Below are 27,310 nucleotides of genomic sequence, written 5' to 3' on the forward strand. Positions count from 1 at the left end.
TAGTGAAAAGGTTTATTTTGAAACCAAAACACTAATAAAAAACATTATATTTTTAAAGCTGGAATGTGCTAGCACCGAGACTAGTGAACCTATTCCATTGCCTACGCCCCCTGAAGCATGGACCCCTCACGGCTGCTATTGGGTGGCGTAGTGCTTGGGATGGAACACACTGATGGCAATTGGCCTGTTAGTGGTCAGCACATAGACCTGTCAGCCAGTCACCTCTCGCCCTGGAAACTCTAGCAGGCCTGGTGGCCAAGAAGGTGCGCAGAAGCTCAACTCTGGTGTAAGAACTTGCTGGTAGGCACACACCTATTGAAAACCTTTTTCCAATTAGTGTCCCAGAAAGGGATACATGAAAATAGTATAAATCAAATTCTTCCATTCAAAGCACATTTAACAAATAAAATACTTCAAGTTGAAGTACAAGATAATTTAACATTTTATTACATAAAACGTATAGGAGATTTTTGAGTGTTGGTTGTGATTGATGTACTAGTAAAATAAAACAGACAGGTGGAATTCATGACATTTGATTGGACTTATTTTGGTCAGCATATGAAGATGTGATGATACCATAAGACAGTCATTACATTGATTGTATGAGTCGTTCATATATTTGCTTTTTTGGAATATTGTGTATAATTATTTTTTGTATTTATGAAGTAGATTACTGTAATATCAATGCCATATTGGTCATTTCAGTAAAATGGAGGAGTCTGTTTTTTCTTGCTTGTTCACATTCTGAGGTCATTTTTTAAATCTTTGATACATTCTTTATAATATAATGATAAACTATATTTTAACTTTCATTTTGTTTTAATCATTTTTTGATGATTGTGCCCTTTGCTGAGGAATTTGATGTACACTAATTGTATTTAGCCCCTTCAGGGACCCCACCCTAATAATTCTTGGATAAGTCTTGTCCTAGATTTTTGAGGTTCACTTTATCTTAAACAACCTAGTCAAAACACAAAGGCAGGGCAGGAATGTTTGGTGGGACACATAGGCCGCTTGCCTGCTCCTGGCTCTGGAAGCAGTCATTGCCTGCACTTATTGGCAGAATTGGCATGCAAAATGATGCTGGTGTCACAAAATAAAATCTCCTTCATAACAGTCTACAGGAGTACGTATTGGGGTGGTAATATTTGCGACAGTGGCCCTCTACAAGACATGAGGGTGACCTGATAACTCCCTAATCCACACCCTGAAGATGGAAAAAGGCCTCACTTTTACGATAATGGGGCTTCTAAAAAATTGATTTTTCTTTTGTATTGGGAGCAAGATGTACCAAAGTGTACTTGGTGAGTAACATGTTAATGTTTGTTAGGAACTGAAGAACCAATCAAAGTAGAATGCTAGGGGGTTCTCCACAAAGGAGCTATTGAAAGCAATATAGCAGTACAGACTGAGTGGGTCATTCGCCCAAGCGATAATGACCCTTCCCAAGGTACATAAGGCCATTAGCACATGGATGCTAGTAGCAATACAAGTTTTGGAGTTTTGGCAGTGAAATAAAAATGTTATTAAATTGAATGTGGTTTTATTTTGTAGTATTTAAAGAACATGGTTGTCAGGAAGCATTTTAATTGCAACTTGGTTGAAATGGAGCAGGTTTAACATAAGCATGCACGAGGTGTAATGTAAAAGTAAACAGTTCTTCTATAAGAAATTGAAAGCATTTTCAAATGATTTAGCTTTCTCTTTCATGTGTTAAAGAGAATGTTGCAGCCAACAAATGTCCTCCCAGAGAAGCCTCTCATCGAAATATAAATGCCTGAAAATTGCATTGTTTCAATGTCTCCTTCTGCAGACAGAATGTTCAGAATGCAGTCAATACCAGTAGTTAAAAGGTATAAAAGGAGGCAGCACCAACAAGGAGAAGCGGATACTTGTGAGTCTCTCGAGACCCACGGGTGAGGGTGAGTGCGGGGTGAGCCCCGCGCCAGCACCAAAGAGCACAAGAAGGAGTGTTGTGACTCACTTCCGGTGGCTGGGGGGCAGTGTGCGGCACTCCCCTTGGAGCAGTGTGTGAGCAGAGCAGTAGGGCCCACACTGGGGGAGCCCCGGTCTCTGAAGGTCTTGTCCTGCTTTGTGCCCAAACACTACACTGCGCCTACAGGTAGATGGATTATCAAACTGGTACTTTACAGAGTGGTCCTCACTTGCTGCTTATTGACCCATGGGCGACTGCAAAAGGCCCTGCTGGAGGCGGTCTGCTCGCCTGGGCCAGGTCAGCCACTGCCAAACGAACTGAAGTCAATACTAAAACCCAGGCCAGAAGCAAACAGTGCGTAGAGCCTGAGAAGCAGTTGAGGTGGCAGAAGGCAAACCACTGGACATAGCACCATGTGACAGTGCTGTGACCAAGAGTTGAGCTGCAAAGCCCCAGGTGGGTGGCCAGCATGGTGTGTCTCCAGCCCCTCCCCTTTTCACGTGTAGACTCTGGAGGCTGGAACAGAGGGTCAAGGGCAAGAGCACGGAAGCGGTGTGACCCACAAGGTGAGGGGACTGAGCTGGGGTTCTGGAGTGGCTTGAGGAAGAGGATCGGATGGAGAAGGTGGGGGAGAGCCATGGTAAACTGGAAGCGAAGTCCTCCTCCACTATCCAGGTCCAGCATACATTTAGGAGAGTCCCTACAAAAGCAAGTGATGAGATGGCGGGTAAACAGCAGTAGGGAGCAGAAGCTAGGGTGCAAACGCCAACCACCAAAGATGATATTCTGGGTATATTGCAGGAGATTAAGGCACTGAGAGGTGACATCCAAGCTTCAATATCTGACTTGTGTGTAAGAGTGGACACCCTAGCGAATAAAATTGAGGATGTCAAAAATAGCCAACTCAATGCAGATTTGCTGGAAATGAAGTATGATGCCAGACATTTAGACCTGGAGGCTAAAGATGAAGAGATCTGGTTGAAGATGGTGATCTGGAGAACAGAGAAAGGAGGAATAATCTTAGAGAGTTTGGCCTAAATGTCAGGAATATGGTTTGGGCCAAAGAAGAAGCCTTAAGCGTTGTAGCTGCTGGAATGGGAGCAGGAGTCAAAGGAAAACTACATTTCCCAGCTGCATTGGGAAAGTGTTGTAGTCTTGCTGCACGCGCTTGTACAGCTGCACGTAATTAGCTGTGAACTATTTAGATGCTGGCCGCCCATGCTCAGGTGTGGATTGTTGAGTGTTGCACGGGCGGTCACAGCGGGTTTGGAGAGGAGCGTTTGGAGAGACTGGGACTTCCTGTGATTTCGACGTACTACTTCTGGTCCGGGCAGTTCCATGGGGCTCTTGGACCTTCAGTTAAGTGGAATGCATGTATTGTGTTCTATTGGTGACACACACGTGAGATTTGGGCAAAAGCACCAGTGGCTCACACTTGGTATTGGAGGACATGGGTTTCTGTGGTTTTGAACTCGAGAATTACACTAGTAATATTTGTGATTGGACAAGTGGAGTGAGGGACTACTGCAAGAAGCGGAGGTCCCACACAATTGAAGGAAGGCTGTCTGTTCATACAAAAGACACACAGTGCACTCCCAGAGTACAGATCAGAGCCAACTAGGCTGCAAGTTCTAATATGTTTATTTATGTGTTGTGCTATGTTTGCTTTGCCCAACCGGCCATGCGTTTGTACATTCTTTAGGGAAAGCATTCCTTTGTGTGTTTTCCACACGGCTTGCTTTGTGTGCTCATTCATGTATCATCCCGTTTTCATGCTATTTGTCTAAAGTATCTTTGCCAAATGTTGAGAATCTAACTTGTAGGAGTGTGGTATAGCGACAATCAGATTTTAGGAGTCAGGTCAGAGTCAGCCTAGGACCAGGTTTTTCCTGGTACATGTGTTTTTCCCTTTCTCCCCCATACCTATCCAACTATGTTTACCCTTCACCTCTTTCTGGATTCCCTAACTTCCCTTTCCCCTTCCCATCCACAACCTCTGCCTAATCCCTCTTCCCCCCATTGGCTGCCACATGGTTCCCTGTAGTTTTGACATCAGGCACTTGTGTCAACCACGGTGGGAGTGTCAAATCCATTCGGCTTCTTTGGTTCGGGGAGAGAGTGTCAATACACTCTTCCTATCAGAGTTTTGTGACACTAAAGGAGCAAACAGGTGAGACTGCAGTGCAACAAATCCCAGGATGCTGTCACTGCTTCCCTAGCGAGATCCCCTTTCCATGAAGCCAGGGAGGTGAGGCCGCTACCCGATAGTCCCCCTGGGGGTGCTACTCAGTGGGAGAATCTCATGGGAATGGAAACCCCAGATGGGACCAGTGATGACTATTCGGGGAGAACGCGGTATACACCCAACACCCACACCTCTCTTTCAACCACATTCTCTCTATTTCTACCATCCTCTTCCAAGTGTTTCTGTAGAGCTGCAGAGATAGAAACCACTGAAACGAGGACGAATAGGCAGAAGTTGAAGGAACTAGTGTTTAATGCCACCAAGACAAGGAAGAGGTCCGGAGCCCTAACGAATAACCACTGAACCGACATGAGTGGTCTAGACAACAGGAACCAAGTAAGGCAAAACTAATGATAAAAAGGAAGGAAGGACTACCAGAAAGGGGAGATTCTCCCCAGAGGAGCAGAGAGCCTAGAAGCCGTCTGGCTTGTGGCAGAGAGAAGGATGCCACCCGGGACACAGAGGTGATGACACTTGTCAGTTTGCAGTCGGAAGACCGAAGAGGGAGCTGGAGGGATGAGTAGAGTTGAAGCCCACTCTCAAACCATGCGGTTTTGGGAGGAGTCTCCAACCACCCAGCCTCCACATCTGCAGAGCTTCCGCAGAAAGAGAAGCGCCCACAGGAGAGAAAGAATGCAAAAATCAGAATGGAGCAACAGGGGCCCTCCTTACCTGGCAAGAAGCTCTGTAATCACTGTGTGGGACCCTTCGCTCAGGATCCGCCGCAGTGAGAGAGAAGACTGTGAGAGGGAAAGAATTCCAGAAAGAATTCCAGAAGCAGAAGGGAGCAACAGGCACGCTCCTTATCTGACAAGAAGTCCGGTAACCAGGGTCTGGGATCCATCACTGCAGAGCCGTTGTTGAAAGGGAAAAACACGCAAGCGAGAGAAGACACAGAGAACCAAACTGAGCTGCAGGAATGCTCCATACCTGCAATGAAGACCCAACAATGAACCTGCAGGTACAGTGCTGTTGGCGAAAGCAGAAGAGACTCAAGAAGCCGTAGAATTTGGGTCTCGGACCCCCACCAAATAGGAAGAGAAGTACAATCCCTCTTCCTCAGCCCAGTACCTGTCAGGGGAGTAAACCGCGTCTGGTAACAGGAGTCTTGGACCCACATGCCATATAAGTCTGCAAAAGGCCACGGGAAGGGAGACATTCCCCCATCAGTTACTGAACTGCCATATAAGCTTGAGAAAGGCCAGGGGGAGGGAGCCATTCCCCCATTAGTTACTCAACTGCCATGTAAGCCTGAGGGAGGCCAGGGAAAGGGATATATTTCCCCATCATTTGTTGGACTGCTGAATAGGCCTGAGAAAGGGAGACATTCCCCCACTATTTGGGTTTGAATTTGGGTTTTAATTTTATTTTGAGAACTCTGAACTGTATACCTTGGAATCTAGATCCTGTATCCAGACGAGAGGGGTCATTCTTCTGAGCCAAGGGAACGTACTACTTCTTCAGTTTAGTTGTAGTTTAAGGGAAAGAGTTAGGATTCTGACATAGGACCATGGACATTTTACTTTGGACATTGACAGACCCATTAGCATTTTAGTTAAGACAGGGAAAACCCTCTTAGACACAGGGCAATATAGGGTTTGTAGAGGAAGGTGGTAAAGATTTTGAGATTTCTAGGAATGGAGTGGCACAACTCTTGGTTCAATAGTATACTGATCGCTTCCAAGGTTTCTAACATATATTCTATTGTTTCTGTTGCAACTGGGTAGGGTCGTCCAACCACATGAGACCTCAAACTTTCCAAAACATGACAGGTACCCCCAAATGAACTTTGCTGGGATTAACCCCAAACTTATTCAATATGTTTCATACAACCTCAGTTCATTGAAGACCAAATGTAATACATTTAAACAAAAAAGGTTATGATCACACAATGATTACTGCGAAATGAATATAATTAGCTTCATTCAAAATAAAGTTCATGAAATGTTTGGTATTTTTCACTTCATATACATAATTCCAACCCTTTAGGCAAGGTAAAGAGTCTTTTTTCACAGGTGCCATGGAGTGCACAGTCCTAAAGATGTTTTTCACTAACACTCCACGAAAGCCGATGCGTTTCGGAATCTCAATCCATTTTCAAGTCTGTAACTCTTTTGGTTTTCTAAGTTCAGAAAAGTCTTCAATGGCTAAAGAATATAGTATATCATTACTATACCATATAGTTAATGCAACAAATCCTCCATTATAGACAAGTCAATTACTAACCTCACATGGAAATGTTTTTCTCACATGGGTCCATACCTAAAAAGCAGAAGTGAAGAGCCAGGTCAGCCCCCCCATGTTCCAGGTCTACTGATCTAGCCATATGTGTAACATACATAAAGTGTAACATAAAGTACACCCCCTCACCCACTGGAAGGTGTCATGTTACCCACGTTCCAAGACCAAAAGCAGATGATAGTCAACACTCAACATCGAAGGATCTCTACAAATACTGGAACAAAACAAAGATATACAGGGTCAGTGCCCCCTCCACCCCACCCGACAAAAATCGAAATCAATCACTGTAAGCCACAGCCTACCCGCTCACCTATACTCTGTGTAGAATCCCACTTAAGAGATTCTACAGAATGTAGGGCAGCAGACCGGAAAACTGGTTGGGGGCCCCACAGCCATCTTAGAATGGTCAATTCACATAAGTATGAGCCTCAAGAAAGTAATACAGAGCCCACTCTGGTGCATAGATTGCACACTGCACCGCAATTACAGATTGTACATGAATAATTAGCAATTAATTGTGGGATGAAGCAATTGTTACAATCACAGTTACTAAATAATTCCTGCAGTAACACCATGTCCATAGTAAGCGTGCCTTCTGCTACATGCGACAGTGTCATTGTCATGTGGGTAGCCATCATATCACCCCCAGTCCCTTCAATAGGAAACCGTCCCTCAGATTATCAACCTAACGCAGTTGCACAATATATCCAAAAACCCATCTGTGGTGCAATGATCAAAATATCCATTCTAGTGGGCTGAGGGAAACTTCCCTCTGGGGTGAATAAATCCACCATCCCATCAATCAGCATAATGGGAAAAACCTACTTAGAGTGAGAGAAGTCATGTCAGTAGCAGGTACTGACATTTCAGTGTTTGGGGCACATTCAGTTAGAAGAGGACCAATGGCATCCAAAGGTTTTACAGCAAGAGTTTCATTACACGATATTATGAAGGCTGCAGATTGGTTTAGTAACTCTACTTTTAAGATATTTTATGTTAAGCCTGCGTCTAACATTACAGCGGCAGTGATGGGGAGCTTTGAACAAGCATAATGATTGCCTCTGGTCTTGACATAGAATAAAGATTACCCAGGCTTGCAGCTCAAGGAGTCGTGATTCTATTAAAGAGACAAAGGCGAGCATTATCACTCCCAAAATACGCATCTCAGCTTTTTCTTACCGTTTTGATGGTTGGCTATGCATTGTCTCTTTCAGCAGGAGAAGCTCAGAAGGCCTGTTAAGTGCCGGGTCACGCAGGCTCCATCCCTTCAAGGGAGCTGAGCTTAGCATCAGGATCAAACCAATAGCTCAGAGTTCGATGGCAGCAGACCGTGGTAAAGTAGTTTGGACATTTATAGTTGGCTTTACAGTTTTTCAGAGAAGTGTCAGTTGCAGGACACCGAAAAGAAGAGGAGGGGACCTAGACAGGGCGGGCCATATGGAGAAGGAGTGAACCCTGATTTGTCAAAAGTTGTAAACTCAAACTACTGAAAAGCAAAGACTTGTGGGAAGGGATAGTTCCTTTCTTCGGTCAGTGTTATGAGTATGTTATTTTACACACACAAAAAAGAAAGACAAGTTTATACGTTTTGAAAGCTGCTGGAGAATGGCTAACAAAGAAGTGAAGCATAGTTCCTCTGTGTCTTTAATAGAATCAAGACTCCCAGAGCTGTAAGCCTGGTTAATCTTCATTCACAGTCCTGAAATTATAATGGAACATGAAAACTATGCATAAAGCAATGCAAACAATCAAATAAGGACTTGATGGATTTAAGTTGACTTCCAATTGGATATAATAAGAGCTTGAATTAATTTTGCAGTGAACCCTAAGACATGCACTACCCAGAGTTAAAATAAATCATGGTGCATAGGGGAGGAAGGTGATTACGCATGGTTGACGGAGCCAGGCTTTCTGTATATACGTGTTCAAAGTTGCATGCAGGACAAAAAAGTAAATAACCTTTTGAAAAAATACACTTTTGCAGAACATAGTTCTCATCTCACAGATTGCAATGAAGTCATTGGCAACAATATAAAGTTTGTATATTTACTAAGTGGGTGGTTAAATCGATTCTGGAAAAATAAAAAAGTGTTGTATATTTAATTCTATCGGGAATTAGGGATTCCAAATCACAGACACAACTCTGCCATTCTGTAACCTAATTGTGCAATCAAATTGTGCTAAAAATGTTACTTTGTATTCCAATGATACTCCATCAAACACTAGTCTGTTCAAGTTCTATTGGGGGGATGGACCAAAGAAAGGTCACTTCTAATACAAGTATGTAACATTTCATCAAGTAGTCCATTTTGACCTTTCGTGACAAGTGGCCTACTAAGTTTTTCAGGCATGTAGCTGTGGAAATATATTAACTCCAAATAAAGGGTTCATAAAAGAAATAATTATTGAGGCGAACATAACATGCAGCCTATTTCAGTTTGGATCATGTTCAGGTACGAAACTGGCTGAAAATGTCCTCTACATGACAGGTTTAGTTTAGTTTAGTTTAGTTTATTATTTGTAGGGCGCGCCAAGCCCTGGATCATCAGGGCGCACAAGACAAGAATATGCTCAACTTTGTTACAGGTACATCTACATAGTCATAGTACATTCTGCAATAAATAAAATATATACAGGTACATGTGCATGGTCATAATGCAGTATACAATAAGCAAGAATGAGCAGGGCTGGAGCTAGGTCCAGACAAGAGGTGATAAGGGTACAGGAATATTTAACAATGTGGAGATGGTATACAGTGGAATAAGTACAGTAATATACAATGGTGTAAAATACAGAACGTGGTATCAGAGCTGGGGCATGCAGGTGGATCGCTAGTAGGGACAGTCAGGTCAAGCAGGTCGGATCAGTTAGATGTCATTAGCTCTCAGCCACTTGGTCAAATTCTGCCTGAATTTCGCAAAGGGCTGGGGTTCTCTTATGTCATGTGGTAGGGAGTTCCAAAGCCGTGCTGCTTTGACTGCGAAGCTATGTCCTCCAATAGTGGCACGTTTAAAGCGAGGGACATAGAGGCAATTCGCATTGACCATTCTTGTTGGTCTAGGTGAGGTTCTTAAGTGTAGCCTGTCCATGAGGTAGGGTGGTGCCATGTTATTGAGGCACTTGTGAGTAAGGGAGGCAATTTTGAGTTGGATTTTGTCCTGAGTGGATAGCCATTTATATTCTCTTCTTATAGAGGAGATATGCTCTTTCCTGTTGATCTTAAGCGCGGCTCTCAGGGCATTATTCTGTAGGACTTGGATTTTTTGGATAGTCTGTTTGTTAGCCCCAATGTAGAGACCATTACAGTAGTCCAGTTTGGACAGTATAAGGGCTCTGGCAAGCGTGATGCAGCTGTCTGTAGAGAGGAATTGCTTGCTGGCTCTAATGAGTTTGCAAGTATATGCTGTAGAAGAGGCTAGGGAGTTGACTTGTTTGCCAAAGTTTAAGGTGGCGTCAAGGTAAAAGCCTAGGGTCTTGACTTCCTTTGCTACTTTGATATTGTTCCCATCGATAATGAAGCTGGCATAGTCAGTGTTAAGTTTAGTTATGTATGTCGGGGTGCCTAGGATTATGAGCTCAGTTTTGTCGTCGTTCAGGCATAAGCCGTGTGTGGCCATCCATGCCTGAACGATGCTGTAAATTTTATTCACTAAGGCCAGATCCACAACGTAATCTCCTGAAAGCGGAAGGAGGATCTGGGTATCGTCTGCATAGTTGGTGTAGGCGATACCCAGATGATCCATTTCGTCAAAGAGCGGCTTTGTGAATATGTTATAGAGGGTTGGTGATACACAAGATCCCTGGGGTACACCGCACGTTATAGGGATCGGGTCAGCTGAGGCTGATGGAGAGAAGACTCTCATGGTGCGGTTATTCAGGAAGGATTTGATCCATAATATGGCCTCTTTAGAGAAGTGAGCAGCAGAGTCTAGGTGGCTGCATAAGACTGTATGGTCGACTAAATCGAACGCTGCTGAGAGGTCTAGCAAGAGGAGTAAGGCTGCTTGGCCATTGTCCCTACATTGATCTATTTTGGCCTTGAGATCGATAAGGGCAGTCTCTGTTCCATGCTGGGGACGGACTCCAGATTGGCGGGTTCCGAGCAGGTGGTTGGATTCAAGGAAATTTTGTATTTGCATGTATGCCACTTTGTCTAAAATTTTTAGAAGAAAGGGCACAGTCGTGATAGGCCTAAAATTGGTGGGAATGGCAGGGTCGAGGGTTTGCTTCTTTAGGAGTGGCAGGACCCACGACTCTTTAAGATTTTTCGGTACAATGCCGGTAGTGAAGGATGAGTTGATGAGTTTAGTTATGAATGGCGATAGTTCTCTCGCAGCATCCTTAATTAATTGGGCAGGGCATTGGTCACCTTTACAGTTGGATGGTTTAAGTCCCAGGATCACTTTTTCGACTTCAGTGGTAGATACCTTGGAGAAGCAGAAACGTGTTATTTGTTTAGATTTAAGTAGGGGTGCTGGGGTTAGTGCGTTCTGAGGTGTGAGAGATGCTTTTTTGAAGGCGATTTTAGTTTGTAGGTTGACTACTTTGTTGGTAAGGGCAAACTGAATGTCTGAGCACCATTTTTCGTCCTTGGTGCAGTTTTCTTGGGGAATGATGGGTGTTTCCAGCTCTTTCAAGATACTGAACAGTTCTCTGACACTTGATTTAGATTGGGATATTCTGGTATTGTATGTTTCCTGTTTGGCTAGTAGGATATCTTTTTTGTATTGGGATGATATCTTTGCAAGGTTTAGTTTGTTTTCTACTGTAGGAGTAAGTCTCCATTTGGATTCAAGTTTTCTTTTGGTTAACCTGAGATTTTTTAGGTGGGGGGTGAACCATGAGTTGAGATGTTTTTTCGGTTTACTAGTCCGTAATTTGAGCGGTGCTATGTGATCAAGGGCTGAGTTCATAGTTTCATTGAATTGATCAACTAGCATATCAGGCTCCGTGTTAGCTGGGAGCGAGTTTTGTTGGGGTAGTGTGATTGGCAACAATTTTTCCGTGGTTATTAGCTTTTTGTTCCTCGTGGGTATAGGAGGGGCAGGTGTGGACGTGGCTGTGGCTAAGTTAGTATCTACTGTAAATAGAAGTAGAAAATGATCCGTCCAGATCTGGGGAACAGTGTCTGTAATGGTTACTCCACAGTTGTGATCAGCTATCCAGTCAAGGATGCGACCTTTATTATGAGTGGGACAGGTGACTCTTTGGGCAAAGCCCAGCTCTTTTAGGATCAGAGCAGTAGCTGTGGACTGGGTGTCTTTAATATCATTATAGCCTAGGTTGAAGTCTCCTAGCACTATAGTTTGGGAGGTGTTTTTCAAGTTGTTGGACAGGGTGGTGGAGAGGTCCTCAACAAAGCTTCCAATAGGACCAGGAGGTCTGTAGAGCAGGACAATGTTTAATGTTTGGGAGCTGGCGGTGGCTATTTTGACCGAGAGGCATTCACAAGATTTCGTGATGGGGGATGTGGAGACTCTTATGTCGAGACTGATCTTGGCAATAATGGCTAGACCCCTGCCTCGGGAGGTGTGTCTGTCAGCTCGTATGATGGTATAATTGTCTGGAACTGCTAAGGAGAGGGCGGGACCCGCTGCATCGTGAAGCCATGTTTCTGATATGGCTAGGAAGTCTAGGTGGTGTCCGAGAATAATATCTGAGATTTCTGTAGCATGAGCGACTAGGGACCTAGCATTTACGAGTGCACCTTTGAAGTGATGTTTAGTGAGCATGGTGCTTGCTATAATGGTAGGTTTGGAGCATTTTTGTGTGGGTCTTTTAGGGATATGAGCTTTCCTAGTGTGTTCTGCAGTGGTTTTCGGCTGTATGTTCATTTTTAGGAAGTTGATTTGTTCAATTTGCTTTGCTGGTAGTTCGTACAATTTTGGTAGGCGAGCACGAAGTTTGAGGTTTCTGTCTGTGGTACTACAGGCCCTGTATGTGGTAGTGTCATCTTGATATTGGTTTACTATAGGTCCAATGGTTTGTTGAGGAATAGGCATGGTCAGGTAGGAGAGTGATAATACCACTAATATGATGAGGGAGGCAGCGTAGAGAGGTAACTTAGCTGTCCTATCTAGTGCAGTGATACTTAGTATGTTTGGTTTTGGAGAGTACATGCTAGCTGACTAAGTCAGGTGCGCAGATAGCAGCACAGTTAGATATAGCTTTCGCTATTAACCTGAAGATAGGGAGTTGCGGCATGCGAATCGCGGCACAGCTAGATTCAGCTTTAAACTAAAGGTATGCAGTTCTAGCATGCAACTAAAAACATAGGTAGGTTCTAAGTTCCATTTTAGCGACTAGAAACATATCACTAAATGCAATTTGAACCTACAATTGAATGGTCTGTAAGCGACCTTAAGGCACAACACAATTGAAATGGTCTGTAAGCGACCTTAAGGCACAACACAATTGAAATGGTCTGTAAGCGACCTTAAGGCACAACACAATTGAATGGTCTGTAAGCGACCTTAAGGCACAACACAATTAGGGTTGCTGCGGCAGGGTCAATTAAGAAATAACCCCAGAGAGGGCTGACCTAGTGCGGCTTAGAGAGTATGCATAGCAGGCCAGCAGCATCGTAGCAGGATCCTATAAAAGGCTGCAGATGGCTCAGGTCTATAGACTATAATCTCGGGCAGCACACAAGACATTGATCATGGGGGACCATAGCAAGATGAGGTAACAATAGGTGCAGCCACCTAGGTTCAAGAGTTAGCGAGTGTCATAGTGTAAGGCTAGTGGTAAAGGCAGTACAGAAGTTCAATGGAGAGCAAGTAGATCAGGTTGGGTAGAGAGGTAGGTGCGGCCAAGCATGCAGAGCATAAAAATGATGGTAAAGTGTTTACAGTAGAGAGTGATGCAACATTGCAAATCTAAACCTACGGGCAGCGTTGTCGACAGAATGGCTGCGAAGGGGGGGAGGACAGAGGTATGTGTGGAGTTGCGCTTGATGCTGTGCATGGATTAGGAGCAAGGGGAGCAACATATGCAGTGCGAAGTATCTTTGGGCACAGATACATCATGCAATAAGGCATGAGTGCACGAGAATGGCATTAAGAATCTTATGGTAACAAAGCCTTTTTAAGAATCAAAGCAGTTCAATTTATCCACGGGCTGCGTAAGCGAAGTGGCGTTTACCGTTGTGGTTGGTCTGGAATCCAGCAAGGGGTCCGGGCGAATGGCGAGGAAGGCTGAGGACAGGTGAAGACAGGTATTGGCCTTATTATCCTGGGCCTTGCTGGGAGTGGGCCGGCTTCGCCTACCGGCTGGCGATAGGCTGCTTAAGGTGGCTCAATGGCCAATCGGATGCGAGGACAGTCGGCTGTGCTCAGTTAGGCACTGGGGTTCCTTGAGACATGGTGGGCGGCCATCTTGGAAGTGTAAAAACCTCGTGGTGGCTGATGGTGGCAGGGGCAAACACAGCAGCTGTTGGCATCAATTTTAAAACATGCAGGCTGTGTAGATATTCTTGCAGGTCGGCGGATCAGTGGTGCAATTAGCAGCGAGAAAAAACGAATCTCGCACGGAATAATGATGCTTACCCGAATTCGAGGGCAATTCAGGATGGATCCAGGAAAGGGAGACCACTGCTCCTGCAGGGTCCGGGGGAGCTCCTGTTTTTCATTTTCAATTTAATACAGGAAACCAGGTATAGCAAGGTCAGTACTGTCATCTAGTGGACGTTTTCGGATAGACTCCTTGCAGGGAACATTATTTCTGGGGGTGGGGGGGTGGAGATCTGAATAAATCAGATTGTACCAAAATCCAAAAAGACTACTACTCTCAATCCATGCATAGATGTGACTTCTTAATAGGGTAAATAAGAACATTATCTGTATGCAAGGAAGGCAGGTCAGTATTCCTATTATGCTAAAAGGCTACAGTAATTTTACAAGTTTTACATTTTCAATAGGAAACTTACCTGGTCTGAGTGTGGCCATGCATCAGAAAAGTAACCATTTGCAAGCCAGTAAGATAGCTAGCGGGTTGAGCACTCGCTGCTGATATCTGTGTGTGATGTGCAGGTCGAATCCCGCCAAGGCCAGCTCAGTCTTTCATCCTACTGAGGCCGATAAATGAATACCAACTGTAGTTGGGTGATGATAATTGCATGGGAATGTTCTATGTACAGCACTTTGGTGAAAGTGGTATATACATAACAGATTGTTATATTCATATAATATTTTTGGTTTCACGAGCCAGACCTGTTGGAGAAGTTGTTTGATGTTGCACTACATGTGGACAGCTGTCCCCACTTCAGACAGCTGCAAGTAAGGTGTACTCCCTTTAGTGTTTAGCAACATTTCACACATCCTATTACCATTTACATGCTATTTTCTGATCTGACATGCTTAGTCCAATCTTGGAATATTGACTTCTAGACCTGCTGCAACTTGTCAAGATGCATTAAAGTAAGAATGGGCATGTGGTAGCCTATTGGGAAGACTAATTGCCCTTGGAGCACTCTGCAATATGGTGATCTAGATAACGCAAGATGCTGCCATACAAGACAAATGAATGCTGGCCTGCACCTTAAAGCAAGTTGGACCATGAGGCAGTGTTGCTTAAGCTGCAAGGCGCACACTAGGTTATATATTTCAGAATAGGTGATGACCAATTTGTTGTATAATACTTAAGACATCTGACTATAGTAGTTTGCACATCTCTGCCTATTGTATATTGCTGCTGTTCCAAGCATGTCTTCTGTAAAGTGGGGCATCATTTTGGGTATCTCAATAGACATGGGAATGGCTTCCACTCATTCTCTTGGGCCTTGAGCACCAATTCTGTAAATTCAATGGAAGTAAAGAGGGAAGGAAAAAGAAAATGGAGATTTTGGTTTAGTATCAGCAATTATTTCGCAGACATTAAGGGTCAAGACTTCAACATGCACAGGAGCTTTGATCTTTTATATACTGATACCACAATACGGGCCCAACATTTCATTGTGGCATCCCAGCACTTTGATGCATTCCCAGCCCTCCAATTCGCCCATTCACAAGCCCATTTGGGCCCTCCAGAACCGCAATAAAGCACTTGTGCACCCTAGGCCAGTACCTCACACTCGGTGCTCAGGATGCCCACTTTGCCTCTCATTCTGCTCTTTCTTTCTTCTTGCTCTAATTGCATGGAATTCTCTTCCCGCAGACATCCGAGAAACAGTCCACACGGATTTGTTTAAAACCAAACTAAAAGCCTACCTCCTTGCCTCCAGAGTTAACCTCTTAACTTACCTCTCATTTGCCTGCTAACTAAAATGTTCCCCTCACGTCTAACCTGCCTCTGTCCCTCACTACTTCTTCCTCCATTCTAGCACTTAACCCATCATAGTCCCATCCCAAGCACAGCTGGCCGTACTGCTTACCTGCACTTAAACATTTCCAATGTTGGTTGTCCTTAATCTATGTATGGCCTCTTATGGATTGTCCCCAGTGACTAGTCCATTAACTCGCCTCCACAACCTTGTCAGAATGTCCCTCAAATTCACCCCATTGTAAGAAGCTCACTGCATCCCGTCCAATCTGACTTCTTATCTATTGTACGTTCTTTTGTTTCTAAAAGAGCATTGTTTCTACTTTATATAAAAAAAGAAATAACTACTGGATTTGAAACAAAAATTAAGAATGGAGCTCCCTGCATGGCAGGGGCAGGGTCTATTGGGCAGCAGTGTCCCAGGAGAGCAACAGGTTAATGGACACCCAGTGAAAGCATAGAAAACTTTTATGTCACTGCAAATGGAAAGAGAAACATACAGGAGTACAACTAACAAGGCTACTGATTGGAAGATTAAATAAAGCTGGTACAGTGTTTCTGCTGCAAGGCCCTCATCACATCATTTAAAAAATGTTAAGTTTCACTTCGTGCTGGATTCCCCATGCTTCGAAGCACAGTAATAATAGCTGGCACTATTACTGAAGCTACTAATGCTCAATGTACCGCCCTCAGGAGCATCAAGGGCTGTGTCAACATTTTTGGGGTTTGAATGTGGGAAGCTGTAGGCTTTCTTGTGGTGACTTGGGGCCTCATCAGATGCTTGGCAGTAAATTTGTTGGAATATCGCCAATGAAAATACCGTTACCGCTAATCGGTACGGTACTATTAGCGCCGGATACTGAGTTGCGGTAAGGCTGTAAGTCCCCATTTTTTAAAGAGTCCATAGGACTCTATGGGGCATGCTGGGCACTATCACTGTGGTGCAATTTGCGCCGTGGTAATAGCGCTGCAAATTGGCCAAAATTTGCCATATTTACCTCCAGTTTAAAGCTGGAGGTAAAGCTGGACGACTTTCTGCTGAACTCATAGTTGGGCAGAGTGGTAATGTGGCGGTAATAGTTACTGCCACAGTTGTACCGCTCCACCCAGCTTATGATGAGGCCTGTGCTATGGGCTAGACATGATGACATTTTTCATGATTGTTGTAACAGTAACGGGGGGAGGTGTGTGGTGACTTTGTCCTGTGATATGGGACTGGCATGATGTCATTACATTGGAATGTTTGTGTGGCTGGGAGAGTGTTCTGGTGCTAGGGGATCTGAGCTGGACAGTTGGTCCTGGCAGTTGGAAGGAGAGCTGGCTGAGGGTGTGGGGGAACCGATGTTCTGCTGTACTTACCATCCTACCTGATGTACTAACCGACTTACGCAAGAGGACATGAGAATAAAACAGCATTCATCATACTTAACTGGAGTTATTAGTTTACCTGAGCCGAAGGCACACCACCACAGTTTTCACATGCCAAAAACAATCGCTTTAACCCATGAAATCCCCTTCCCCAAATAGAGCTAATTGTCCACTATGCCATCTCTAAAAGTGAACTCCAGGTCTGAGTACTAAAGTAATGAAAACGCATGTGGTGCAGTTAAATTCTTTTCTGTAGCACTAGTGGTTATTTTGAAGCATCACATAGGTACACATATTTCAGACACATTTAGCCTGCTTGTATTCAGAAATCTGTGGTGTTGGATGTCTTTCGAATATGTTCCTCTTCCTTCTTATAAGCCCGCAAAATTTTTCATGAGTACTAACAAGTCACTGCGGAATTCTGACCAAAAGCAATTACAATAATACAAGTATTTACAAATGCAATAGGTTTTATTTATGAGAAGTGTGATTCTGGGTTAGGTATCCCAGACAGCTGGAAGAATGTAGGTGGTAATCCACAGTGTTTTCTTTTTGCATTCCAATTCAATTTTTCAATGATACTCCAAAAAGTTGTATACATTTTTACACAATAGTTGTCTTTATTTAGATAGGCCTGTTGCAACATCTATTGTATGTCCAATGCATTTCGGTCTCGGTTGACCTTCATCAGGGACTGTTATGGAAAAGTAGATATAGAAACCATATATTCTAATCATATCAGAGTTCAATATAATCACACAAAATGTTTTTCTTAACTTAATAATACCTCTAGCTTTCATTTACCTTCCCCTTATGGCCAACTTCTTATTCTCTTTGTGTTGGATGGTAATTCCAATTGCTAATCCACTCTGAGTCTTATACTCTTTGTATATGCGTAATAATAAGTAAATTCATATTCGTGTTGTATTTCTAATGCTTCAAATATCACATTTATTGCATCGCTCTTGTATAAAAAATGTATTATTTATAGATTTTTTAAACAATAGCGATGCAATAAATGTGATATTTGAAGCATTAGAAATACAACAAGAATATGAATTTGCTTATTATTACGCAGATACAAAGAGTATAAGACTCAGAGTGGATTAGCAATTGGAATTACCATCCAACACAAAGAGAATAAGAAGATGGCTGTAAAGCAAAGGTAAATTAAAGCTAAAGGTATTAAGTTAGGAAAAACATTTTGTGTGATTATATTGAACTTTGATATGATTAGAATATATGGTTTCTATATCTATTTTTCCATAACAGACCCTGATGAAGGTCAACCGAGACCGAAATGCATTGGACATACAATAGATGTTGCAACAGGCCTATCTAAATAAAGACAACCATTGTGTAAAAATGTATACAACTAATTGGAGTATCATTGAGAAGTATGAGTGAAAAATGGAATTTGAATGCAAAAAGGAAACACTATGGATTACCACCTAACTTCTTCCAGCCATCTGGGATACCTAACCCAGACTCACACTTGTCACTATTTTGAACCACCCCATCATGCAAAAGCGGCGGAATCTGGTGACAGGACCAAATAACAAACATATTTAAAACATACATTTATAAACAAAGAGAAGAAAGCTGTGCCCACCAACCCCCATTATAGACAGAGGTTTCATTTGTGGCATGATTTAATTAATATTTTGATACCTCTGCATAATGCATTGTAAGGAATGATATAGAATAGCGGAATAATGGGCAGGCGTGTTTGCCTTTGAAAGACATATGTGGCCTTATGAGGAGGCTCGGCTTGAAGATTGCCCTTCCTACCTGTGGAATTTCAAACCATAGCTCCTATATTGACAGATTCTCTTCAGCAGAATAATCATTAACTCTGCAATAACTAGGTACCCTTTCTCTTGGACTGTCCATAATCTCTGTTGTCGACATTCTGTCATGTGGCCTCCAGAATTTGACACGATAGTCCTGATCACTTGCTGTAGCTATCTATAGTCAAAGTAAATTGTCATGTGTTCTAAAAGTGACATCAAAATAGGTCATTGTCATTTTTCACTTTTGCATTCTGATCTACATTTCTAGCCCTAGGATGGACATCCCTGAAGAGTTCCGTCGCAGAGACTATCAGATGTTCCGTGGGATACCTTTGGCCAGTTTATTTGTAGAGAACTGGAAGAGAGTAGAGCAGTTCCAGGTCCGTCCAGATGATCTCCTCATAGCCTCGTTCCCAAAGTCAGGTGAGCCTCACTTCTCCATTCCTGTTTTATTTATTTTACTTTGATGATCTTGCTTAAAATCAATGGCTGTTTCACAATGAGCGTCTGTTATGTATTGGTGTTGGGCTCTGATCATCCATACACAGACCAGCTTTGGAGCCATAAGGTTTTATCAAGGTCAGCTTTATTATACATGTTTACATCTGTAGAGGAACCAGTTTCTCTTTATATGTACAGTATCATCACAGGTAGCCACGGTAGACATTACAGGAACCTAGACAGGTAGATACATGGAAAGAGACCCACCGGCCATCCTTACACACTGAGCTCAGGCCCCCAACTGACATTCATGGAACACTCACAGACCTACTTAACATTCTCCTGAGTTGCTTATCATTCATACATACATCAACATTCCAATGGCATGCACTTGTGGCCAGTGACAATAAAAGACTTACATCATAACAGGATGGACATCTCTGAAGAGTACCGTCGCAGAGAGCATCAGATGTTCCGAGGGATACCTTTGGCCAGTTTATTTGTAGAGAACTGGTAGAGAGTAGAGCAGTTCCCGGTCCGTCCATATGACCTCCTCACAGCCTCGTTCCCGAAGTCAGGTGAGCCTCACTTCTCCATTCCTGTTTTATCTATTTTACTTTGATGATTGTAGTGATGTGTCTTTGGAATGTTGGGCCACGTGAACCAATCTCCTTGCATTGTTCGGAGCTTGGTTCGCGTGACCCAGTGAACCATTGGAGGAGTTGTCGAGTGGTTGGGCACGGCGGGCCCCTTACCGAATAAACTTACTTGTTTTTTCCACTCGAAGCGGCCAGTGAGCAGCCAATCCGCCGCACACAGCGCCACCTCAGCCCCTTCCTCCTGGGCCTCACCAGCGCGGACGGCTGCAGGCCCAGGGCTGTGAGGAGCGGTGGCGTTGCTGTAGCTGCCGGAGCTTTTGGGAGAAGCCGAAAAGGCGCTGGATACAGCTGCGCTTCCCTGCCACAGCCACATTACAGAGGTGAGGAGGAGGAAGAGAGACAAGGGAGGCAGGGGCGGACACAGAGAGGCGGCATCAGAGCAGGATCTGCCTTCGCCTCCGGAGGAAAACAAGCCCAACTGGCCTAGAAAAAAAAAGGGGCTGAAGGTATAAAGCAGAGAGCTTTAAGCAAATTTTTTTCACACGAATGTACATGGAAGAGAGCATTTGAATGTATAAAGGAAGCAAACAGTAAGGCACCGTCTATTGGGAGGTTTAATCCCATGGATAAGACAGTACTGATTGTAGATGCCAGTTTGATGGGGTTGGGGGCCACATTGGTGCAATTGGATAAAGAGAATAAGGAGAGAGTCATTGCCTTTGCTTCAAGAGCGTTGAGGGGGGCGGAGTCCAAGTATTCAGTGATCGAGAGAGAGAGTCTTTGGCCATGTTTTGGGCTGTGGTGCATTTTAAATTTTTCTTGTGTGGCAGGCGATTTGTAGTTCGCTCGGATCATAAGCCGTTGGTACAGTTGTTCGAGAGTGGAAGGTGGGCTTTAGGTTCACCAAGGATAAGCAGGTGGGGATTGGGTCTTCAAGGATATCATTTTGACCTGAGTTTTCTGCCTGGGAAGAAGAATGCTGTGGCAGATTGCATATCGAGGATGCCTTTATGTGATAATGAAATGGGAGAGGATGAGACAGTGGAAGAATCCGTGGTAGCTGAAATTAATGAGGCAGTGGCTCAAGAAAAGTGGTTGCAGGGAGAGGATTCTGACGAGGAACTCAAGTTGATCAAAGAATGGACGGTGAAGGGATGGCCCCACAAGAATAGTTTGGAAAGGAGATTTGACATATGGTGGGAAGTCAAGGAGGAGTTGAACATAAGTGAGGGCAGACTGAGAAGAGGACAATGTATTGTGCCCCCAGAGGCGATCAGGCAGACTCTGTTGGAATTGGCTCATGAGGGTCACCCAGGGGAAGGTGCAATGAAGAGAAAACTGCGACAGAATTTCTGGTGCCGCGCGTTGACAAAATGGCGGAAAGGTGGGTGAAGAATTGCATGGAGTGTCAAATGAGTGACAAAACTAAAGTGACGAGGGAGACCCCGTTAAGTCCTAACACTATGCCAGAGCAGCCGTGGTCTAAAGTTGCTGTGGACATCATGGGACCCATTATGGGTTTAGGAGATGGATTGAGATTTGTGTTTGTGCTAGTGGATTTCCACACAAAATGGATTGAATGGGAAGCAGTAAGAGAGGTCACAGCTAAAGAGCTCATTGCATTCTTAGAGAAAATTTTCTTTACAGAAGGGGGGCCCACTGAACTTATTTCGGACAATGGGGTTCAGTTTGTCTAGTTGGCAATGAAGACATTTCTCAGCAGTTATGGCATTAGACATGTTAGAACTGCGTTGTATCACCCAAGGGCAAATGGCCTAGTGGAAAGGGTCAACCGGTTTTTGAAGGAAGGTTTGCAACTAGCCATGAGGGTAAGGCAGCCATGGAAGCAGATGTTAGAGATTATGGTGTGGAATTATCTCACCACCCTGCATTCAGTGACAAAGATATCACCATTTGTTTCTCTTAAGGGAAGAGAACCAGGAACCAAATTGTGTCCAGGGTGGCTGGGAGTAGCAGGTGTAGTCCAGGTGGATAGAAAACAGATAATGAAATGTATCAAGGAAAGCCAAGAAAAAAATAAATTGTGTTTTGATGCCCGTGAGAAAGTGTAGGAGCGTGAGTGGAAGGTAGGAGATGTGATGTATATATAAAGAATCCCAGGTTGGTGAACAAATGTTTGGACAGCAAATTTGTGGGCCCAAAAAAGATTTCCGCAGTAAGGAAGAGCGTGGTTATATTGGAAGGAGGAGAGGTCTGGTCCAAAGGAAAAATTGCAAGGGAACATGGCGTGGATGGGAGAGTGGTAACAAATGAGTCTAATAGCGACAGCAAAAAGAAAAGAGATGAAGAGGGTGAAAAGTGTTCAAGGTGGGAGTGAGAGTGCCCAAGGTGGAGGTGGTGCACATGACAGTTCCGGTAGTAATCAGAGATCCAGTCTAAACCAGTGTGGATGAAAGACTATGCTTCTTATTGAAACATTGACAAGAATGTGTATCATCCGTGCTAACATGGTAAATTGTTTGGCGTTGACAAAGGTTATTTGTCTACGTTTGTGTCCATTCTGATACAAGCATAGTAGTTTTATTTACACGAATATTTCTATATGTAGTTATTCTCTATTTTATGCAATAGGTAAATTGTTAATCTTAGTTTCACAAATTGTAGTGAAAATTAATTTTGTTTTCTTTAAGGAGGAAGGTGTGTAGTGATGTGTCTTTGGAATGTTGGGGCACGTGAACCAATCTCCCTGCATTGTTCGGAGCTTGGTTCGCGTGACCCAGTGAACCGTTGGAGGAGTTGTCGAGTGGTTGGGCACGGCGGGCCCCTTACCGAATAAACATACTTGTTTATTCCACTCGAAGTGCCTCTCCCTCATTCTTACAATGATCTTGCTTAAAATCAATGGCTGTTTCCCAAGGAGCGTCACACTTCAATCTTATCATCTATGCACAAATCAGCAGATGCCAACATGAAGTTTAAATTATTTTGTCAAAATGTGTGCATCACGCAAATGTGACTGCCCAGTACATGATAACGACTAACTGACACGCCATGCCATGAAACACAAGGTTGTACCTCATAGGCTAGTGCTGCAGGTGACTGCTTATGGGAAGACTGGTATCAGAATAAGTCAAACTTTTTAAAAAATATAGACGAAGGATAATGTTTCACCTTTCCACACTTTAAGCATAGGAACTCTCCTGATGAAGGTCACGTGTAGTGTGGGGCTTGCATTGCCTTATGCAATGCAAGCCATGGAATCTTAGGTGGTGATAGAACCCGGGGCCCCTTAGGGGTTCCACAGAGAATGGTTAGGGATTCGGAATGGGAGCTACAATGAGAAGGATGCCTGTACATACACTCTCCCTTCACTTCTAACTTGTAACCTGAAATAACAATAAAACCTACTCATCTTTTGTACCTGTGTGCTCCCTGGGTCCTGCTCACTTGTCCTGGGTTCAGACACTATAAATTGGAGACAAGTTGGTCTTCCCATGTTGAAATACAGAGCCATGATGAAAGGCGGAGCCACTGCTGCTGGTGCCATGTGGAAGGGTCCTCTGGATGTTGCACATATGCTGATGCTGCAAGAAGATGATGGCCCTCTGTGATGTTGACAATGCTCCACATGGTGCTAAGAGGGGCACGAAAGGCCCAGAGACACTGGGAATGTCAGTGTCTACATTTAAACAGACCAGTGAATGGCAACTGGTACCATCATGAACCATGTATTTTCATTGTGTTCCGAGTGTATGGGCGTCCCATAAATAACACACACTTAGTCTTTATAACTCAGTGAGAAGTTCCAGCCTTCCAGACAAAAAGATCAAAAGAAGCCATTCTCCTCATGAGTTTTAGAATATGCTCAGAAATCACATGTTCTATTGGTTGAGGCTTTCTGCCTCCGTCTTCCATGATCTCCCTAGATCTAATAAAATGCTCGTACCTGTGGCTATAGATCAAACCACATCATGCCCAAAGTAGAGGCCAGCCTAGAGATGGGTTGCTGTGAACTGGTTGGATATACGTGGTGGGCGGATAGCTCGGGGGAAAAGTGCTAGTCTTGAGAACAAGACTACACTGAGATGCATGGGTTTGATACCCAGTTCCGAGCTTAGAGGATGGAGGCTGACATGAAGCACAATATAAGAAACTAATTAAGTGGGGAGCGTGAGAAGGGTATTCTCACTTCTAACGTCCCTGGAACCTCTTCTCAGGTGTCCAGGGAAAAGCCATCACCCTTGGATCATGACCTTGGAGGTGGAAAAGTGAGGGAGGATCACCTGGGTGGAGGGTATCTGGGGATTAGAAGTGGGGGTCACAGAGGCAAGGCATGGTATCCCCCGTTTGCTGTTCAGGACCAATTTAACCCTCCCTCAACCTTTATGGGTTACTATAAAGCTGTTCCCCTGATTTACCCACATGTAACACTTGACAGTACTGAGATGAAGAAGAAGAGGCGACTAAGAGTAGTGAACACTATGCCATTTCACCACTCTACTACTGGGACAAAGAAGATGCCTGCAAAGTGTTGCAAGCATTAGGCATGTCCCCTTAATCAAAGTCAGGCAGACACAATTGAGAGAGTACACCTGCAACCTGTTAAGTGGTTACAGGAGTATAAAATGAGAGTCAGAGAACACCAGAGAGAGCAGCAGGAAGGCCTTTGGGGGAGAGACAAGCAGGGGACCCTTGAAAAAATGAGGCAACCGTGGTGGGACTGTAAAAGGATTCAGAACACTGGCATATGTCCCAGAGGGTTGTGGGATCCATAAAGAGTGAGCTATGTCATTGCCGCAAGTCTGGGAGCCTCTGTGATATTGAGCGTGCAGCAGGAGCTGCAGGAAAGCCAAGAGAAGAAAGGACGCTGTCCGTGAAGTGGCATTCAGAGTGCTGGCATGCTGAGTGGAGCATCCGGCATATGAGCTGGGCTCGTAGCGGTGGACTTCTCGGCTTCAGAAGTGCAGAGGAAGCAGCGGGAGCCGCCAAGAGAAGACACCTGAAGCCGGTGAGCGTCAGGAGGGCACTCGAACACCGGGGCACTCCTATTAAACTGAAATTAAGTAAAGGTCCATGATATTAAGTAACACAGATGCATATTGAATACCAAACTAAATGGAAACTTCCAGTTAAGAAAAATAAACACATATTAAATGCCAAAATGAATGGAACCATTACATTAAGCAAAGCAAATGTATATTGAATCCCGAACTGAATGGAAACTTAAAATTAAGCAACATGAGTGCATATTGAATACTGAATATATTAAACAACCAATTGATTGAAATCAAGAAACTGAACATTTTGAATATTAAATGGAATAAAACCTCATGGACAAGGCAGATAACTGAGAAACACCCAAGTGCCCATGTGGAAGTGAATGACAGAAAAGGGTGCCAGTATAAGAACACCATAAAAAGGGGGAGAAGAACAGAACAACCCCACAGTGAACTTTTATGAATGAATGCAGTGCGGCAAGGCCAAAGCCTGGCAAGAGGTGTGACACGTGATGGCAGAACCATAAGGCTGATAAAGGAAAGCCAGCAGAGTGCAATACAGCACATGAAGCCAAGAGGCCAATAAAGATAACGTGAAACCTGACCGATGCTTGGTCCCTTTGTGTGTAAAGACTGATTCCTTCTGGCTGTATTGTCTGAACTCCGGACACAAAACCATGCACATAGCCCTATTGACCATCTGGAAGGCCATTTTAAGGCTGTGCAAATTTAGGAATAATGTCCCGAGCTCAAAGTAGTACTGTTGCTTTGTCGAAGCTTTGTCGGAAAAAAAAAAGATTTTATTTTCTTCTAATATTGCACCTTTTATATTGCATAATCCACTAGATTCCAAAATGACTCTGCCTATGCCCAGTCATTAATGTGATTAATTGGGCACTCATGTCAGTTTAATATCGGTATTTGAACATGCAAATGCAACTAATTGAATATGTAATTTTAAAAATGTGGCTGTATAATGGTATATATCTACTGTTTTATCTAATTATACGTAATTATGTGTAATCACATATTACTCAAATTGCAATTGTGGGTGGTATGATAAAGCTCTTTTGAGCTATAAACATAACAATAAATAAATACAACATTTTTAAAAAAGAAAGTGAAACCAAGTAAAGGTGATTTGGTGCAGAGGTGTCAGTGCCAAATAACCTGTGTGGGCTGAAGAGCCCAGGGATCCTGGTTGCGTGACCAGTGAGTCTTGAATGCTGAAAACCAAAGACATTGTGAAACACACCAATAAAGGCACTGTAAGTGAACTGGTGAAGCAAACCAGGAGGAGGGTCAAGCGGACCCTGAGTTGTGCAAAACCTTTTAAAAAGACTGAAGCAAGTATAAGCGGTCACATTAATGTCTTGGGGAAGGGAACCCGGGGACTTGAGAAACCTCACATGTTGTCTTGAGAATAGAGCCTCAAGATCTTTAGATTTTGACGTGTGTTGCTTGGAACTTGGGGAAGGGATCCCTGAGGATTGTTTGGAACGGTATCCCCTTGAACAGGAGAAAGGTAATCTTGAGACTTTTTGTGAAACTTTCTTAGACTTGGGGAAGGGGGGATGAAAGAGAGCTGTGAGCTGAAAGAATCTTGGAACTTTGAGTTAACCACTAATTCCTTTCACACTGTTTAGTTTTAAATGTGAGGGCAAGTATAGGCTTTGGACCGTGACAGACTTTGAAGTTGTACTCTTTGACCCAGACTTTCCGTAGTTCCGTTCAGGTAGGGAAATCCAACCTTAGCATAGGGCAAGATAGGCCTTCTGCTATCCTGACATTTGAGTTAATAAAGTATTTAAATCTGTTGTCTCTGCCTTACCTCATGATGCCTTCACAGGAGGGGAAAGGGGAGATTGAAGAATCTCTAGCAGATATTCACAACCATTGCCCTTTTTTCTCCACATAGGAGGCCACCTTAGAACGTCCCTCCATCTCCTGTTTCCTCCTTTCAACCACCCGAAGTACTTGTCCCCGGGTGTTTTGGCTGCACATGGCTCCAAATGAAGGGACTCTTCAGTCTTGGATCATGGAATGGTGCTAGGAAACAATATTGTAATAGAAAGAATACGTGGGTGTGGCAATGTTTGGGCATTGTTGGAGGGATACACACCCTGCATTCCATTTGCATTATCAGAGACACACTATTGATGTTCTGATTTAAAATAGCCATGGGTGCCTTTGGGAACTGATGTCTGAAAAGTAATGGGCGAATTTAAGACACTACCCTGCTTGTTAGTGAAAAAAAAGCCATGTCACAGCATGGTGATATAAACAGCCATTTCTGCCTGCAAAAGCCTCGGTCTGAACAGTAATGTGTTCATTTCAGCTAGGAAGCATCTCATGGTGTAATACAACCTTCCTAACCAAATGTATATTTGGCCACTTGATTCCTAATCCATAAAATATCCCTTCACAGAGCCCTGAATTAAAATACTTTTTTTCAGTGTGATATAGTTTTT

General features: G+C 43.7%; 1 protein-coding gene across 2 annotated transcripts in view; it reads left to right on the top strand.

Moving 5' to 3' along the window:
• The window catches only part of LOC138504315 (sulfotransferase 1B1-like), a 127,110-nt gene that overhangs the window by 3,786 nt on the left and 96,014 nt on the right, over window positions 1-27,310 (top strand). For both annotated transcript variants that reach the window (XM_069624726.1, XM_069624727.1), the window contains exon 2: window positions 19,110-19,264. In XM_069624726.1, coding sequence (XP_069480827.1) covers window positions 19,117-19,264 — 148 coding nt within the window. In that variant the 5' untranslated portion in view covers window positions 19,110-19,116. The remainder of the gene's footprint in view (window positions 1-19,109; window positions 19,265-27,310) is intronic.

The sequence above is a fragment of the Ambystoma mexicanum genome, chromosome 11 (genome assembly GCF_040938575.1).
Source record: "Ambystoma mexicanum isolate Mex_15411 chromosome 11, UKY_AmexF1_1, whole genome shotgun sequence".
NCBI lineage: Eukaryota > Metazoa > Chordata > Amphibia > Caudata > Ambystomatidae > Ambystoma > Ambystoma mexicanum.